The sequence below is a fragment of the Sciurus vulgaris genome, assembly GCF_902686455.1.
Source record: "Sciurus vulgaris genome assembly, chromosome: 14".
NCBI lineage: Eukaryota > Metazoa > Chordata > Mammalia > Rodentia > Sciuridae > Sciurus > Sciurus vulgaris.
Genome location: NC_136475.1, coordinates 79581195 through 79597878, shown reverse-complemented (window position 1 = coordinate 79597878; position 16684 = coordinate 79581195). Strand labels below are relative to the sequence as shown.

The 16684-nt window shown below is 40.9% G+C and overlaps 3 protein-coding genes and 1 pseudogene across 6 annotated transcripts in view; 2 read left to right on the top strand and 2 right to left on the bottom strand.

Moving 5' to 3' along the window:
• DNAJC27 (DnaJ heat shock protein family (Hsp40) member C27) overlaps positions 1 to 16684 on the bottom strand; it is a 35113-nt gene that overhangs the window by 8462 nt on the left and 9967 nt on the right. For 2 of the 3 annotated variants that reach the window (XM_079110915.1, XM_079110916.1), the window contains exons 3-5: positions 12466 to 12535; positions 2098 to 2262; positions 1371 to 1493 (exon numbers count right to left, since the gene is read on the bottom strand). In XM_079110915.1, coding sequence (XP_078967041.1) covers positions 1371 to 1493; positions 2098 to 2262; positions 12466 to 12535 — 358 coding nt within the window. The remainder of the gene's footprint in view (positions 1 to 1370; positions 1494 to 2097; positions 2263 to 12465; positions 12536 to 16684) is intronic. The other variant, XM_079110914.1, reaches the window with a different exon arrangement.
• LOC306644071 (SIN3-HDAC complex-associated factor-like) lies at positions 5384 to 6441 on the bottom strand. The gene has a single exon (XM_079110619.1). The coding sequence runs from the start codon at positions 6331 to 6333 to the stop codon at positions 5668 to 5670; it is 666 nt and encodes a 221-aa protein (XP_078966745.1). The 5' UTR covers positions 6334 to 6441; the 3' UTR covers positions 5384 to 5667.
• LOC306644058 (protein SYS1 homolog) lies at positions 7044 to 7280 on the top strand (annotated as a pseudogene). Its single transcript has one exon. The product of its transcript is annotated as a protein SYS1 homolog (transcript).
• Positions 7083 to 8218, top strand: LOC306644057 (dysbindin domain-containing protein 2-like). The gene has a single exon (XM_079110587.1). The coding sequence runs from the start codon at positions 7282 to 7284 to the stop codon at positions 7762 to 7764; it is 483 nt and encodes a 160-aa protein (XP_078966713.1). The 5' UTR covers positions 7083 to 7281; the 3' UTR covers positions 7765 to 8218.

Genomic DNA, 16684 nt, shown 5'->3' with positions numbered 1-16684 from the left:
TGATCCTTACACATTGTACATGTGTATCAAATTATCACTCCGTGCTCCATGGTAATGTACAACTAAAATAATAATTTAAAAAATTAAAAAAGTAATCTACAACTCATTATTTATATGCCTTAGACAAGTCACTTTACTATCCTACCCTTAGATTTTCTTATATACAAAATGAAAATAATACCTGCCATACATTATTGTTACGTCTCAAATGAGATGAAACATGTAAAAGTCTCCAGACTGTAAAATACCGTTGAAGTGGTTAAGTATCATACTGCACACATAGGTACAGCCTCACATAGTTCTATGTACTGAAAAGAATAGAAAGCATGGCAACCAACATCAACCTGATCCTGAAATAGAAGCTCCAGACGCCCAATTCAGCCTGTCAGCCAAAGATGAAACCTGTCTTCTAGAAGAGGTGACATCTTGTGAGAAGGAAATTCAGCATAAAAGATTAAATATAATCCCACTCAGTAATTAAGAACAACTCTTTATAGTATTAACTACACTATTAAAAATGCTAAATTCATAAAAGAAAAATTCATTATTCATACCATCAGATCCAAATATGTAATTAAGAGTTGACTTATAACATTGTTTTAAGTAGCCTCCTTCCCTTAAAATGATTCAAGATTAGTGGTTTGAAGAAGTACCATTTATTCAGTTTCTCTGTGAGCACATCCTTCTAGTGTCTGCTTGATTGGTAAGGCCTTATTTTTAAGTGTGCTGGCCGGGTTCTGTAATAATAGTCTCCTTTATTTGCCCCCTGTGGACTACAATATAGGATTATATTAGCTGTGGCAAAGCAGTTTTGTCACAGTAGTGCTTTCGTTTGATTCTGGATACGAATGAAACACCATTTACCAAAGAAAATCTTCTTTTAAAGAAAATCTTACTTAACTCACTATGTCCCACTGTCCTACACATAGGACACCTATAAAAACTAAATGAGCAATTGTACAGGTGTCCTAAAATTTTTATTGGTTTTCGTGGGTGTCCTGTAAACAGGACAATGGGACATAATGGGTTAAGTGGTACGATAACTTATTAAACTTGATGATCATTAGAATTACCTGGAGAGCTTTTTAAAAATAAAGATTCTTGATTCCATCACAACAGTAAGCTTCCTGTAGGTATGAGCCCAGAAATCTATATTTTGGAGAATTTTCCCAGGTAGTTCTGCTGCTGCAAGTCTGAGCTATACCAACCTCAGACAGATCACTCACGTGCTCCTGCTCTCTCACCATCCATAGAGAAAGAGCTTATTCTAATGAGAAATTCCTGTTCCTTTTCTGGGTCTCAAATTTCAACTATAAGTCGGCATGGCTGGCCTTGACCACCACCCCTAAAACAACAAAGAGATTGGTTACCTGGAACATCTCATTGATCCCTTCTCCAGTCTGTGCTGAAGTTTCAAAGTACAGGAACCCTTTGCTTTCAGCCCAGAGTCGCCCCTCACTTTCATCTACGCAGCGGTGCTTGGTGCAGTCGATCTGAAATAAAAAGTGGGGGCCGAGAGAAGATTACAACCTTGTCCAGAATGGACTCAGTGAGGTCTTTGTCAATCCTTTCTGAGGCAAAAACTATTTTTAATGAGCCCCAGGCACTAGTATATAAAATTATCAGGACAAAAAGAGCAAAACAAATGAAGAACAAAAAACCTGCCCATAGGCTGATTTTCTGTCTCCCACTTTCCCCCTTGGGAAGGCAGCTGCTACTCACCTCTGTGAAAGCTGCTTCAATTACCTGCCATTCCCAGGGGCCCAAGCCTGTTTTCCACAGCCACATGTCACCTAGTGAATGTCCCTCCTCCCATCAGAGGCAGAGTGTGATTATTAGGGAGGTCCATCTCTCCTGCTCAGTCACCAACATCTTTCCTCAAGTAGGACACCAGGGAAAAAAACTGATACCAGGTTTGGATTTTTTTTTTTTTTTTTTTTTGTTATGTTCTGTTTTTAGATGAGGATGTATGTTTTGAAAGGCTGCCAATTTCTATACTTTATTCTTAAGAAATTTCTTTTCTTTTTATCAGTATTCCCAAACTCAGATCTGCACTCTTCTCTAGAAAGTTGAGCATACCAGTTCCAAAGCAGTTACCTTGTTGGCACACACTACAAATACAATATTGTCCATGTTCCCGTGAGGCCCGAGCTCCTGCTTCATTTCTGCCAGCCACGCATCCAGGGCATCAAAGGAGTCTTTCTGCCCCACGTCATAGACCAGTATCACACCCTGTGTGTCCTTGTAAAACTCATTACGGACCTTGGGATGGAAGAAGAGGTGTACGAGATGTAGGTTTTGTGATTTTATAAGAATATATTTCACAATCATTAACTAGGCAAAGTGTTCTTTTATGTAGTCATGGTATTTGCTGTTGTTTCTCAGTATTTACTGGTTGTTAGAGGACTTTTTTATAAAATCAAAGTAACAATTTTAAAAAATCTATTACCATACTTATAGCAGAAAAGGACTTATAGCATAAGGACTTATAGCAGAAAAAAATGTCTTCCTGCCCCTCCCCTCCCCACCTCCAATTCCACTCCCCAAAGGTATTCACTTTTTAATTGTTAGTAGACCTTAAAAAAGAACGCCAATTATGTAAAGTTCTGAGGAAGGTGAGTGAACAACTAAAAAGAACCTAAAGCAAAAATGACACAGGTAAAAGCAATGGGTTCATCCTTTTATATACTGCATCCCAAAGTGGCTTTCCCCAATGCTAGGCACAGCTTCTCTGACTCTTGGGGTCTATATAACAACTTTCAAATTTCAAGTTCAGAGCCTTAGTGTAATGTAATGGCAAAAGCACAGGCTCTGGAGGCAGACAGATCTGGGTTCACACTTACTTACTAGTTGTGTGATCTTGGGCAAGTCACTTAACCTCTCTGCGTCTGTTTCCTCATCTGTAAAATGGGGATAATACTCTTACTTCACAGGGTTATTATGAGGATTAAACGAGATAATGAAGGCAGAGTACTTAACAGCGTGCCTGGAAAACAATGAGTATCTGCACCTTCTTCCTTTCTTCCCTGCATTCATTATTGGATTTTTCTGTGATGTTTCATTAGAAATGGCAACTTGCCTCTGTAGCATAGCTACAACTCCAGGAAAAGGTGGCATGAAATATAGGGCACACTAACATGGCAGAGGCAATGAGAGGCTAGGTGAGCAAGGAGGGGGTTTCAGGCTAAAATTCCAGGAAGCACCATGTCAGAGGCCATAGTTAAGCACTCTTTTCACAAAACCAATACATACCCAGCCCACACTAGATATGGAGTAAGACATGAAGGCGTCTTACACACATCAGGTATGGGTGTCCAAACATAGACAGATGCCTGGATCAAGAATATACATCTATAAATCTACAGAAACCTAAGAAGCTATCATCTTCAAACAACAAGATTTTCAAACAACAAGCAATGAACAACCGTCTTCTCCCCTCAGCATGTGTGGTCCTGAGCCCTTCCGTAGCAACCAACAATGGACTCTTCCATCTTTCCAGAAGCTCTTGCTGCCTTGGTCCCCATGCTCTACATTCTCCAGGTTCTTAAAGCCTCTTTCACCAATTCATCTTCTCCCCTTTGGTCCCACTCCAGCTCATCACCAAACCCCTCCAAAGCCCATCCTGGGCCTCTTCCTTTTTTCTTAATCCTTCCTCCTCAGCAATATCAAATGCTTGTACAGGTTCAACCGTGAGAATCTCCAAGATGAGCCTTCTCAAATTGTCTTTCAGACCTGCATTTCTTTTTTTTTTCTTTCTTTTTTTTTTATTTTCTAATAAGACTAAATTTATTCAATAACCTAGTAAAAGTTTTGATTATAAGTATCCAACAGTATAAAAAGTACAAAACAGATCTGTAGATTTCTAATATATTAATACAAAGTGCATGACTACATACAGTACATCCTACAGGCAAAGAAAGGGGAAGGGGAAAAAGAAGACTGTGGGTGAGGTCTAGTAATAAATAAATAAATACAGAAGTAGAGATGATCCATATTATAGTATATTCTGCCACCAATACTGCAGCCAAAATGTACAAAAAAACAAAAACAAAAACAAAAACAAAAAATTTCAAAATAACTCAGGAGGGTGATAATGGCTGGACTCTTGTAATACACCTCAAAGGCTATGGGAGAGCCGACCCAATTCACTGTGTAGTCTGTGCATAAGGTGGCTTGTAGCGTGTAGGTATTTTCTCAAAAGGAAGAAATATAAAATAAGTTTAGACTAAGAACTATAAAACTATAGGGTACCCATAAAAAGTGGCTCACTCCTAATTGTGACGTTATCCAATTTTTAAAATTCAGCTTTAAAAATAAGCACTGAGTCATGTTATTATAAGGAAGGCAAATATTCCTTCCTCGTGTATGAAAAGTTTGAAGTGGTGCTATTTTTCTTTCTGAACTTTTAGGAAAGAAGCAATAAGAATACTTTGGTTTGGGTTCAAGTGAGAGGCTTTTAATAAGTATTTTAGAATTGAAAAGTTCCACATTCAGCAAATCTCAGTGTTCAGAAAGCCTGACTAAAAGAAGCCAAACCAACACTAACCCCCTTAGCATGAACACACTTTTTTTCTTGGTAAATTTTACTTTAAATAGTGACCAAAAAACCCCCAAAACCCCTACAAGTTAAAACAAGTCAAACACCTACTCTATGCAGATAAAACCTTCACAAAGGTCAACTGAAGTAATCCAGAGCTAAAACTGAATTGTGCAGATTTCAATGAAGTCACCAGTCATGTAACACAAATAAAGTCAATTATTTACACACTCACAAGCTCTCCAAGCAGCGTGCGCAAGAAGCATTAACCTGTTTTGCCATCCTGAAGACTTGCATACAGTTTAACATTTTTAAGAGTGTGTTTTCCACCATGTGGTAATGCTTTTGTACTATTCATATAGGATCTCATCTATCCCACGTACTTGCCACTTCCCCAAGAGGAGCTTTGATTCTGCTTGAGAAGTTTCACATAAATTAAAATCTTTAACAAATATTAATATGAAGGAAGGTGACACAGGATGCAACATACACTGTCAAGCTCCTGTGTATTTAGAAATTACTTCCTCCTTCAAGGTACTTGCACCAAAAAGCTCAGTCTGTCCTGCTTAATCATCAGTAGTACAGGTTTGAATCATCAGAAACTTGGCGAGACCTTAATATTTCAAAATTATTAACAACTACCTCTAGGGGCAAGACATGTTATTGAGTTATGACAAATCTACTAACATGAGGGAAAACAAGTGTAGCCAGCCATCTTTTAAAAATGCCCCAACCACTGCTTCTCAATGTAGAAAGACTAAAAACTACATATGGTTTATCATACAACAAATCCCATCTCTGTCCCCTGAAATTCCCCTAATTTCATTCATTAGAAGGGGATTATTAAAAAAAAAAAAAAAAGACTTAAAGAGCACTTTACAGCAGCATTCAGCTTTCCTATGAAATACTCAGCATCTTAAATATTATGTACACTTTTTTCTTTTAGTAAGCTAGACACTGGCTTCAGAGTTTGTGGGAGTGGAAGAAAAATAACCCATTCAAAACTATTCTAGAAAATGTCTTTTGGCAGAATAGCAGGTATCCAAGTTAAAAATAGGAAGGTCAGTTTGTTGCTTTGTGGTCTTTTCAAAATTTAAACCATTTTTGTTCCCCTTCTACATAAACCTCAGTCACCACTCCTGAGTGGAGATGGGCAGAGGCTCTGGCCCCTGCTCCTCTGGCTTCTCTACAGCTGTCTTCTTGTTGCTGCAGCAAGGCTTGAATAGATGTGTGTCAATGAGGACTTCTCCAAAACGGCCTTTATAGATAATCCCACAACATATTTTCTGTCTTTTCCAGTATGTAAGATCTAAAAAGGAAAAAACTGGTGTTCTGTTAGAGCCAGAAGCCATTTTTGTATCTGAGCCATCATCTGACTGATTACTATAACGAGGAGATTGAGCTGGGGAGGCACTTGAGGTGGTACTGTGAGCATCAGAATTGTGACGTTTAAATTCCTTCTGCAGTTTACTGATCTGGTTGCTTTTTATCCTGTTTCCAGGTAGAGTTTTTATTTTCTTTGGTTTCAAAGTAGTCTTTAGACTAGGTCCTGCCCTTGCATCTACCACATGATTCCAGGTTTTTTTTGATCCTGCTGGTAACTTCTTCCATCTTTTCACGAGCAGAACACAGGCATTGCAGATGTCTCCTGAAGGAGTCTCATGCAAGCCAAAACAGCTCTGGAAGTCCTTTTCATAACGTTTACTGTCAGTGAATCGAGAACTGGAGGACTTAGCTCTGCAAATACAGCAACCTTCTATACTTCGGTACATCTTTGGCTTGTGAAAACCAAACATCTTTTCTCCTGGGCAGTAGTCTTCCCAAAACTGCCGATCCACGCGCAATAGCGTCCCCGAGGTGCGGAGTGCACGCCAGACCAACCCCCTCCAAGCGCTCCCTCCTCCTCAACTCTCAGACCTGCATTGCTAATTAGTACCAGACTCTTCTAGCTGAATGTGCTGTTGGAATCTCTAATTCAATATGCACAAAAGGGACAACTTATTTCTTCATCTCACTCCTTCTTAAGCTTTTCCTTCTCTTGGACATCAGTGATAAAGTCATCTGGGTCATGTGAGTTGAAAGTTTGGTGTCGACCTTTGGTGCTTTCTTTTCTCTTTTTTCAGCAGATTCGGACAATACAGTAGAAGTCAACTCTGCCATGTTTATTCGCCTGTCACTTCCCTTTCATTCTTGTTCCAACATTCTCTCTTGACTGGACCACTGTAAGAGTCTTCTAAGTCATTTTTCTAGCAATATAATATATTGTGTATATCTTTATAAACCCTAGCTCAAAATTTCCTTACCATTTCCCCGCTGTTACCAACTCTCCAAAGTTCAAACTCATTTAAATGAAGTTAAAAGTTTGTGGTCGGCCAGGGCGACGGCCCGCCGGCTGAGGCCGGGCGTGTGTCCCCGCAGGTGGCGGGGCGGCCCGGGGCCCATGGAGCGGCCGTGCTGACAGGCGCGGGCGGCGGCCCGGCCCGGCGGGCCGGCATGGCGGGCCGGCATGGCGGGCCAGTTCCGCAGCTACGTGTAGGACCCGTTGCTGATCCTGTCGCAGATCGTCCTCATGCAGACTGTCTATTACGGCTCGCTGGGCCTGTGGCTGGCGCTTGTGGACGCGCTAGTGCGAAGCAGCCCTTCGCTGGACCAGATGTTCGACGCCGAGATCCTGGGCTTTTCTACCCCTCCAGGCCGGCTCTCCATGATGTCCTTCATCCTCAACGCTCTCACCTGGGGCTGACATGGACCCAAATCCTCGAGCAGCCCTGGAGCGGCAACAGCTCCGCCTTCGGGAGAGGCAGAAATTCTTTGAGGACATTTTACAACCAGAGACAGAATTTGTCTTCCCTCTGTCCCACCTGCATCTCGAGTCACAAAGACCCCCCATAGGTAGTATCTCATCCATGGAAGTGAATGTAGACACACTGGAGCAAGTAGAACTTATTGATCTTGGGGATCAGGATGGAACAGATGTGTTCTTGCCTTGTGAAGATCCTCCACCAACGCCCCAGACTTCTGGGGTGGAGGACCATCTAGAAGAGCTGAGCCTGCCATTGCCCGCGCCAGACAGGACTACATCCCGGACCTCCTCCTTGTCCTCTGATTCTTCCACCAACCTGCATAGTCCAAATCCGAGTGATGGTGGAGCAGATACACCCCTGGCACAGTCTGATGAGGAGGAGGATGGGGGCGATGGAGGAGCAGAGCCTGGAACCTGCAGCTAGCAGTGGGCCCCTCCTGCAGACTGACCATGCTGGCTATACTCCAAGTGGGACCCTAGGCCCAGCCAGAGCCCTTCGGGAGGAGATCAGACACTTTGCTTACAGTCAGCCCCAAAGGGAGGGGAGGATGGTGGGATAGCGTACCTCTCTGAGCATTAACCCTCTGGCTTTTCTGCTAACCTTTCCCGCTGCAACCCTTCCACCAGGTTTTGGCTTACTTCAGAGTTGGACTTGTAAGTGGGGAGTTGGAAAATGAGGTAGGACAAGAGGCCACTGCTTTTCTTAGCACTGCTCCCTCCCTAACCATCCTGTTGTCTTCCAGTAGAGCCTCCTAAACAGTGTCTCTGAGTGGACGTGAACTCCTTAGCACTCCAAATGAGGTGGTACTTCAGCTATCTTTCCTCCTTACGTCCTTTTTGGAAAATGACACAGTATAAATAATAAACAAATAATAATATACCAAAAAAAAAAAAAAAAAAAAGTTTGTGGTCAATCCTCCCCAACCTTCTCAGTCTTATCCTCTTACTATCCCCTGACCTTCATGCAAGATGACCTAATTCTATAACCACACCCTAGGCCTTGTGAACTCTGTCAGGAAACAGACACCTCTGTGTCTTTAATCTTTCAAGGTCTAGCCATAATGCCATTTCTTGTATATAGGATTTTTCTGCCCCATTCCTCACCAGCTACCCCTGCCCCTCCTCTCTATGTCCCCTGGAATACCACAGCTATTTGTACTTCTAACAGTGTACCATTCGCTTTCTGCCATTTTCACAGATGGTAGCTCATCTGGCTGTCTTCCCCACTACGCTGTAGCAATTGGAAGGCTTGCATCCTAAGGCATCCATCCTTGGGTCACCCACAGAGCCTACTGGATATGTGTTTGAAATACTATTTTAATTGAATGGCTGGATGTGCCTCAGTAGAGAACAAAGATAGAAGCCAAAGGGAAAAAGAAAAAATTTCAAATGCAGGTCATGTTCTCCAGAGAAAGGTGTGTGTGTAAAAATAGACTGAAGCAAGTGCAATGGATTTCTGTTTTGAGGGACTCAAGTTCAAGTCTGAGCTCAGCAGCAAGCCACCTACATAGTCTTAAGTTTTATTATCTTCGCCTTAGTTTCTTCATCTGTAAAATGAAAAGATCAAAGCAGATGTCTCAATGGTCCCATACAGTTCTGTTATTCTAGTCTCCCAAAATAGCTCGTACTGTTATTCCTGGCAGACTCACTATATCCAAAGTTTAAATAGGATTCTAAGGGAATAGGAATTTGTTCTTAAAAGCAGAGATGGCAAACTGGCTGGTAGGCCTGAGAAAGCTGTTGGTCTAGTATCACTGAGGCCTCAGAATGCTCTTGAGATACCCTATAACCAGACCTCAGTGTGGGCTCAGTGGAAGCACTGCTGGTGGTAAGAGGCAGGCCCACCATGCCCTACAGCCCTCCCTCTGACTTTTCTCTGAGGTGGCTATCTCACACATTAAGCAGATTGTCCTATCTAAGCAGGCACTTTGGGAAACCTGTCAAGAGGACTGGTGCCTTCCATGGAGGACAGGCAGCAAGGATTTGAGGAAGCCAGGAACCGTGGGCATTGCTGTGGTACTTCACTAGGTGTGTGCTGAGCAAGGGTATACTTTGTTCAGCTTGGGATTTAGAAAGAAAATGACTGCTTATCTAAAAGGAGGATCTGAGTGACAGCAACTATTGGTCAAAAAATTGGAGATTATGGCTATTTTGGTGAAAAGGTATTTCAGAACTGGTTATATAAGGGAGTTTCTATTAATTGTAATTCTATTTTTATAAGCTGCTAGGAAAAATATTGCAATTTCAGGTTATATTAGTAAGAGCCTAGTGTATAATGATGGAAAGTAACAAAAACAGTGTTTCACTAGTTAGAAAATATCTGGAATGTTATCTTAGTTCTCAGTTCCACATCAGCTAACAAGGGATCATCTGCAAGGGATGCTCACTAGGAATGCTGATCGATCTAGCTGTGGCAGGAATAAAAATATTTTACCTGACGAGGAACAGACTCACAAATATTAGGAAAGGCTCTGTTGTAGAACTATAGATTTAGTCTACATTTCTTCAAAGAAAGGTCAGGATCACGGTGAGTCAAGGATAAACTGCCGATCTAGGGTTTTTAACTCTGTGTAGGATTAGATCACAAAGCGCTAAGACTCTGAAAATAGAGATATTCACTCTCCAAACCACCTGCACTACTCAAAACTGGGCTGGGTATTATACTGTCCCCAAAACGTCCACCTATACAACTTAAGCATCCACCAGCTCTTGGTTTAAATGTGGTGTCCTTCAGCAGAACTTTCTGACCGCCAGAACGAGTTCAGTCCAGGTTTTCAGTGCTCCCGAGCACTCTGTCATTTGTTTAACAAGTGTCTTCTCTAACATATTTACATTCCATGAGGACAAGGGACTGTGTGTCTCCAGTACTCAGCATGGAAACTGGCATACAGGTATCTGTGACTAAATGGTGGCCACTGATCAGGAATACCAGAAACAAGACAAAACAAAACAAATCCTACAATGGGCAGGAGTACAAACTACAGTACTTCTTAGGCATTTTCTAACTCTCCATTGACATGACTTTGGTGTAATCTAAGATTATACATTAGCGTTCTTGTTCTGACAATTAGAATCTTTGTCAAACTACGGTCAATGAGAGCTCTATACCTGTGTAATTGACATAATCTGTTGTGAGTCTTTACACCTAAGAGGAAGTAATTTTACCTCAACATTTGGCAATATTCACAAATTGGAAGATTACACAACCATTAAAAATTCTGTTTCCTCTTGCAAAATGGAGTAGACATATATTTCTCTATTCCCTGCTAAGTACAGGTAAAATGGACATTATATACAAAGCATATATTTAAAAACCTCTGAAAGATAGAGAGAAGGCAGCAGACAAGCTAGAGGCCTTGGGACCCAAAGAATTATGTGGTGGAAGATTTTCTGGGTTTTCTTTTGCCTCATATACCTAAGTCTTTGAACAGAAGTACCACTTGAAAATGCTAAGAGGTACAGATAAATAAAAGCCCAGTCAGAAACCTGATCTCTCTGACCAAAGGACCAGGAAAGTGGCAGTTTGGCAAGATAAAAAGACTTTACTACTCTACTTCAGCCAAATGCCTTGGAAGGAAACTGTCTTCCACCCATCACCCCAGGAAAGACTAAGTGGAAATTTTAAAACAAAAAATTAATGTAAGTAAAAAGCTTAGAGATTGGGCTTGGGGCTGGAGTTGTAGCTCAGCAGTAGAGCACTTGCCTGGCATGTGTGAGCGATACTCAGCATCACATATAAGTAAATTAAAGATCCACTGACAAATAAATGTTAGAAAAAAAAAAAAAAAAAGAGAGATTGGGCTTAACAGCTGATAGGCAGGGACAAGGAATAATAATAATGAGGTGAAATAATAAAAATTACCAAATCTGAATATCGGAGAGAAAAAAAGTTAAAAAAGCCAAAAAATGAACAGCACCTCAGGAACCTGATGGACTAAAACAAAAGATCAGAATTCAGGGAGGAGAAGAGAAGCAGGAGGCTACATAATACTCAAAGAAAGAATGGCCAGGCCGGTGTGGGGGCTATGATTCCAGCTTGCAGGAAGTTGAGGCAGGAGGGTTTCAGGCACAGAGTGAGACCCCCATCTCAAAAAATAATTTTTTTTTCATGCTGGGGATTAAACCTATGGGTGCTCTACCATTGGGTCACATCCCCAGTCCTTTTGATTTTTTATTTTGAGACAGGGTCTTGGTAAATTGTCGGGGCCGGCCTTGAACTTGTGATCCTCCTGCTCCACCTCCATGCCTGGGAACACAAGCATGCCTGCACCATCATGCCTGCCTCAAAAACAATTTTTAAATAGAAGGAAAGTGGCTGAGAATGTTCTAAATGTGGCAAAAGACAAACCTACAGGCTCAAGAAGCTTTGAAAACCCCAAACAGAATAAACACAAAGAACCAACAAATTAAATGAAAATGAAAATACAATATCTCAAAATTTGTGGACACGGTTAAGGTGGTGCTGAGAGGGCAATCTGTAGGCACATAAAGAAAAGAAGAAAGTCTCAAATCAGTCATCTTTCTCCCCTAAGAACCCAGAACAAAAAGAGCAAAGTAAAACCGAAGCGAGCAGAAGAAAAGAAAGAATAAAGAGAAGAGCAGAAGTGAAATGGCTGAACCAGACAAGAGCAAAGAGCCTCCTTAGGATAATGAAATGGCCCGCCAAAAGGGAACGGCCAGGAAGCTCCCTTGGGGCCTCTTGGGACTGACACACAGATGAAAGTGAACCAAGTGGGGTTCTTCTGGGGGAAAATGCAATGACTAGGAGATACGGAGACCACCTAGAGCCCACTGTGAGAGAAGTGACATCGCAGTCACGAAGTCCCATTGTGAATGTCATTAACACTCTCACATTCTGGATTTAGGTATAAAGTAAAAAGCAAAAGTCCTTTGAGGTTGAAATGTCTTAGTTATCTAAATGTCTGAAGCATTAGCAATGAAATTTCCTCCCCCTATTTAAGAGCATAGCATAAAAAATCAACAGGTAAAAGGATCAGGCCACAAGTATAAGCAAAATTTATCCAGTATTATATACAATTCAAATATTGGTTGTTTTAAATAATTCAGGATCTTTCCCCAAGCCTACTGACAATACTGGATAGTGCTCTCAAAAAGGCTTTCTTACCTCATAGAAGAAGGGATGTCCAGCCATATCAAAGATGTTGACTTTGATCTCTCTGTCTCTAACTTGTACTCTAAAATGATCAAATGAAACAATTCCAAAGAAGGTCACGGTTTCTGCATTCACATTAGTATCATTTATATCATTTGTAAATTTCAAAAGAATATCTGTGCAAAATTTGAAAGAGGTTTTCTTTGACCCCTTCCTAATTCTAGATCATTTTTATAACAGGAGCCAGGAACCTGGCAGATGATCCTGCCTCCTGAGTCCACCTGGAGCAAATACCCACACTTTCACCTTCACCTCAAGACACAGCCCTGAACCAACAAATATTGGCTACTGCTGTGGTTTTAACAAAAATCCGTTTGGGGCCAGCCCCCTCTTTCTCCTGCAGGAGTTCTGTTTCTGTTCACACTTGAATAAATCCCACTCCTTCACTCTTTTTGTTTTTTCCTGCGTGCTGGGGATGGAACCCAGGGCCTTGTGCTTGGGAGGCAGGCACTCTACCAACTGAGCTGTACCCCCAGCCCTCCCTTCACTCTTAAAAAAAAAAAATCAATTTGGGAAAAGTGGGACCAAGATGAAGGAAAACAAGGAGTTTTATTTCACTTAGCAAGAGACATCTTACTTGGTTGACATGCAGCAGAGTTGCAAAGAATAATGATGTCTTTAATTTTTGTGTGGTCTTCATTTGAGCAAGAGCAATAGTTCATTTGTTTTCAGAAACAAATTTGAAAACAAAGAATAAAATGGGAAACAATAAACATTCAAAATAGAATTAATTAGTTAACATCATAGTATATTCTAGTCTTTTTTTTAATTCTAGTCTTTTTTAAAGAAAAACCACTATTGGAAAATCATGAATGGATATATATGAAAAATTCAAAGATAAACATTAAAAGTCATTGCAAACCCTATCACCCAGAATAACCTTCACATATAACAACCTGGACTTCTTTTTGTGCACAGATAAGATTGATAAACATAAATACCCTTATAAAAATGAAATTATGTGGGGCTGGGGTTATAGCTCAACGGTAGAGCACTTGCCTAGCACATGTGAGGTACTGGGTTCCATCCTCAGCACCACATACAATGAATAAATAAATAAAGGCATAAAAAATGAAATTATGCTATTATAAAATAGTATAAAATTTATTTTTAATTGAATTAACATAAACAAAAGAAACTTAAATGAACTGAAAGTAATTACTGAACTTTAAACATAAATGTTTTGACACAAAATTTCCTAAGCTAAGAATAGAGATTAACAACAGTAAATAAACAGATTAGAGTCATTTCCACTCTACTCCAGCCAGACATCTTAGAAAAAGATGTCTTCCACCCCAGTAAAGTAACACATTTCAGGGTTAGAATTTTGACAAAACTGCTAGGGAACACGGGGTCCTCAGCACTTACTTTCATTGTCTCTACACTACCTCCGAGTTTATTATTTTTCCCTAGTCCAAGTTTACAGTGTTCACTTTCTGTTCTGAAACCATAATCCACAGTTGTTTCATATTTTATATTACCTGTATATCTAAATCAAACTAGTCATTAAACGTCTTATCGTGGATTCTTCACTCCTGAATTCTCATAGCTTTTCATCAGTTCTAAGGTGCCTATCTGTTTTCACTTTAACATCTGTGAAATCAGGATCCATCTTGCAAAAGAGAACACGAGGGAAGAAAATAATAATAGGGCTGGGGAAGTAGTTCAGAGGCAGAATGCAAAACAGTAGTAGAACTTACAGCATCTGGGGAAGATCTGGAATAGTTCACATTTTAAAAATTGTTACTGGGATATAACCTATAAAGTCAAGAAGTAACAAAAAAGTTTTTATACACTGAAACCCCAAAGAGGTCAACTTAATTTGGAAGCCAGAAGGAGGAAATCACTTTAGAAAAATGGTGATTTATTATCTCAAGGCAGTGCTTGCTTGCCTCAGTGTAGTCTGAAGAACACCTGTTTCAAAATTATGGTGGCGGGGAGCGTGTGTTAAAAATGCAGATTTCTGCATCCAACCTCAGACCCAGTGAATCAGAATCTTAGCGGTGGCCCCAGGAATCTGCTCTTTCACCAAAGGCTACAAATAAATCTTAAGTACATCAAACTTTAAGCTTCAAAACTGAAAACTGGAAAGGAATGGATTATCTACAGCATCTGGCTTTCTTCTCCCAGTTGTGGTGCCTATGGGCTCTGCCATCTTCTTAACGGCTTCCACTCTGCTGACCACAGCTAAGATGCTCTTCCACTGAGCTGGGGGAAAGTACCTGCCCCACCTGGGCCAATCAAATCCTTCTCTGAGTCTTTTCCCCCCATGGTACTGGGGACAGAACCCAGGGAGTCATCATGTCTTTTCAGTAACACGCTAGGTGTCGTGCATGCTAGGTAAGCGCTCCACCACTAAGCTACATCAACAGCCCTCTTCCTGGAATTTTTAAACTTGGGAATTAATTTTAGTTGTTCTCTAGAAGTAAAGTTAAATATGTGAGCTTGAGAGCTGCTGGCAGCTGTGTAGAAGAAGCCTACTTAAAAGACTAAAGCAACAGAGAGAGAAAGATGTAGTAAAATGATCTGTCTACATTTTGTCTCCGGTTCCAGCCACCCCTGAGGTCTCACTGTGTCATCTTTATAATTGGAATTTGTGAACTGATTAACATCCTTTTCTTTCAGGTTTTGCTTGAGTTGGTTTCCATCGATTGTATCTGTCTGACTCATCATGGACAACCATCTTTTCCAAAAAATAAAATTCAGCAAAAAACAGAAGTTTGTCAAATAAACCACAGTTCTCTGGCATAATATGGTAATTTCCATAATAAATAAACTAGTAATTTATGTGGATTCAAAACAAAGCTGCCAGCCAGGCATGGTAGCACACGCCTGTAATCCCAGTAGCTTGGAAGGCTGAGGCAGGAACATCACAAGTTCAAAGCCAGCCTCAAAAACTTAGCAAGGCCCTCAGCAAAAATCAAAACAAAGCTGCCTTAAATAGGGTATCTTATATCACTGATGAAATCCTGTGCCCTGAAGTAGGGAAGGGAAAAGGTAAACTAGGAAAAAAAATGTGGATTTCCAATGAAAAGCTTCATACATTTCATAACTAAGCACTATGACTTTCATTCTTTAAAGAAAACTTGCAGAAATACCCTCTCTGCTTCCAGTTGAAAAACAGTGATACAACAACCTTACAGAGCTCTTGAGTTGTACTTTACCACTGTAATTGAGTTTTATTTGAGCCACTGTAATTACAGACATGAAGTTGTGTAATTACACACACAAACTTGACTCTCATTCACATAATCGACATTCTGCTCTACAGATACCTCACTGTTTTCTTTGTCTACCTTCTTGAACATTGCCTTCATATTCTAATCTGGCCAATTTTCCCTTTAGATGCATCCTTTACCTACAATAAACACTGAGCACCTACTAGGCATAAACACTGCACCAGGCACTTGGAGAAAACTTGCACTAAGAGCCCCTTCCTCAGGGCATTTATAATTTAGCAGGAGGCTTTAAAAATGTACAGATAATAATAACACAAGGCACTCTATGGCAAGTACCATAAATAGTACAGAGAACTTTAAGATGTCTGTCATTTGTAAAAAGATCCTGACTGATAAAGGAGTGTTCAGAGGCCTCATGGGAACAGGGGCCTTTTTTTTTGGTACCAGGAATTGAACTCACTCAACCACTGACCACATCCCCAGCCCTATTTTGTATTTTATTTACAGATAGGGTTGCACTAAGTTGCTCAGTGCCGCACGTTTTCGCTGAGGCTGGCTTTGAACTCACCATCCTCCTGCCTCACACTCCCGAGTTGCTGGGATTACAGGTAAGTGCCACCACACCTGGTAACAGGGACCTTTTAAACTTAGAAGAAATTAGCAGGTGGAGAGATGAGGGGACAGTATAGTAATGCCACGGAGGCAGGAAAGCACGAGGACCGCACTTGAGACAGGTGGAGAGGAAGTGCGTGAAGGGACACCTGGCACTGAGGACCTGTGCTGTCTGCCCCATTCTGTTCTTGGGCACTGTGACTCCTGCTAACATAAGCCTTTCTCCTCAAGCTCAGCCCGCTCTTGATTTACCTCCAAATAAATCCTCACTTGCACATCATTTTCCACATAATATTTAGAATACTTCAAAACTCTTGGAAACACACTGGCTGATAGGACCTGCTTATGTAGAGACAGGTGTACTGAAAAGCCCCACCGGC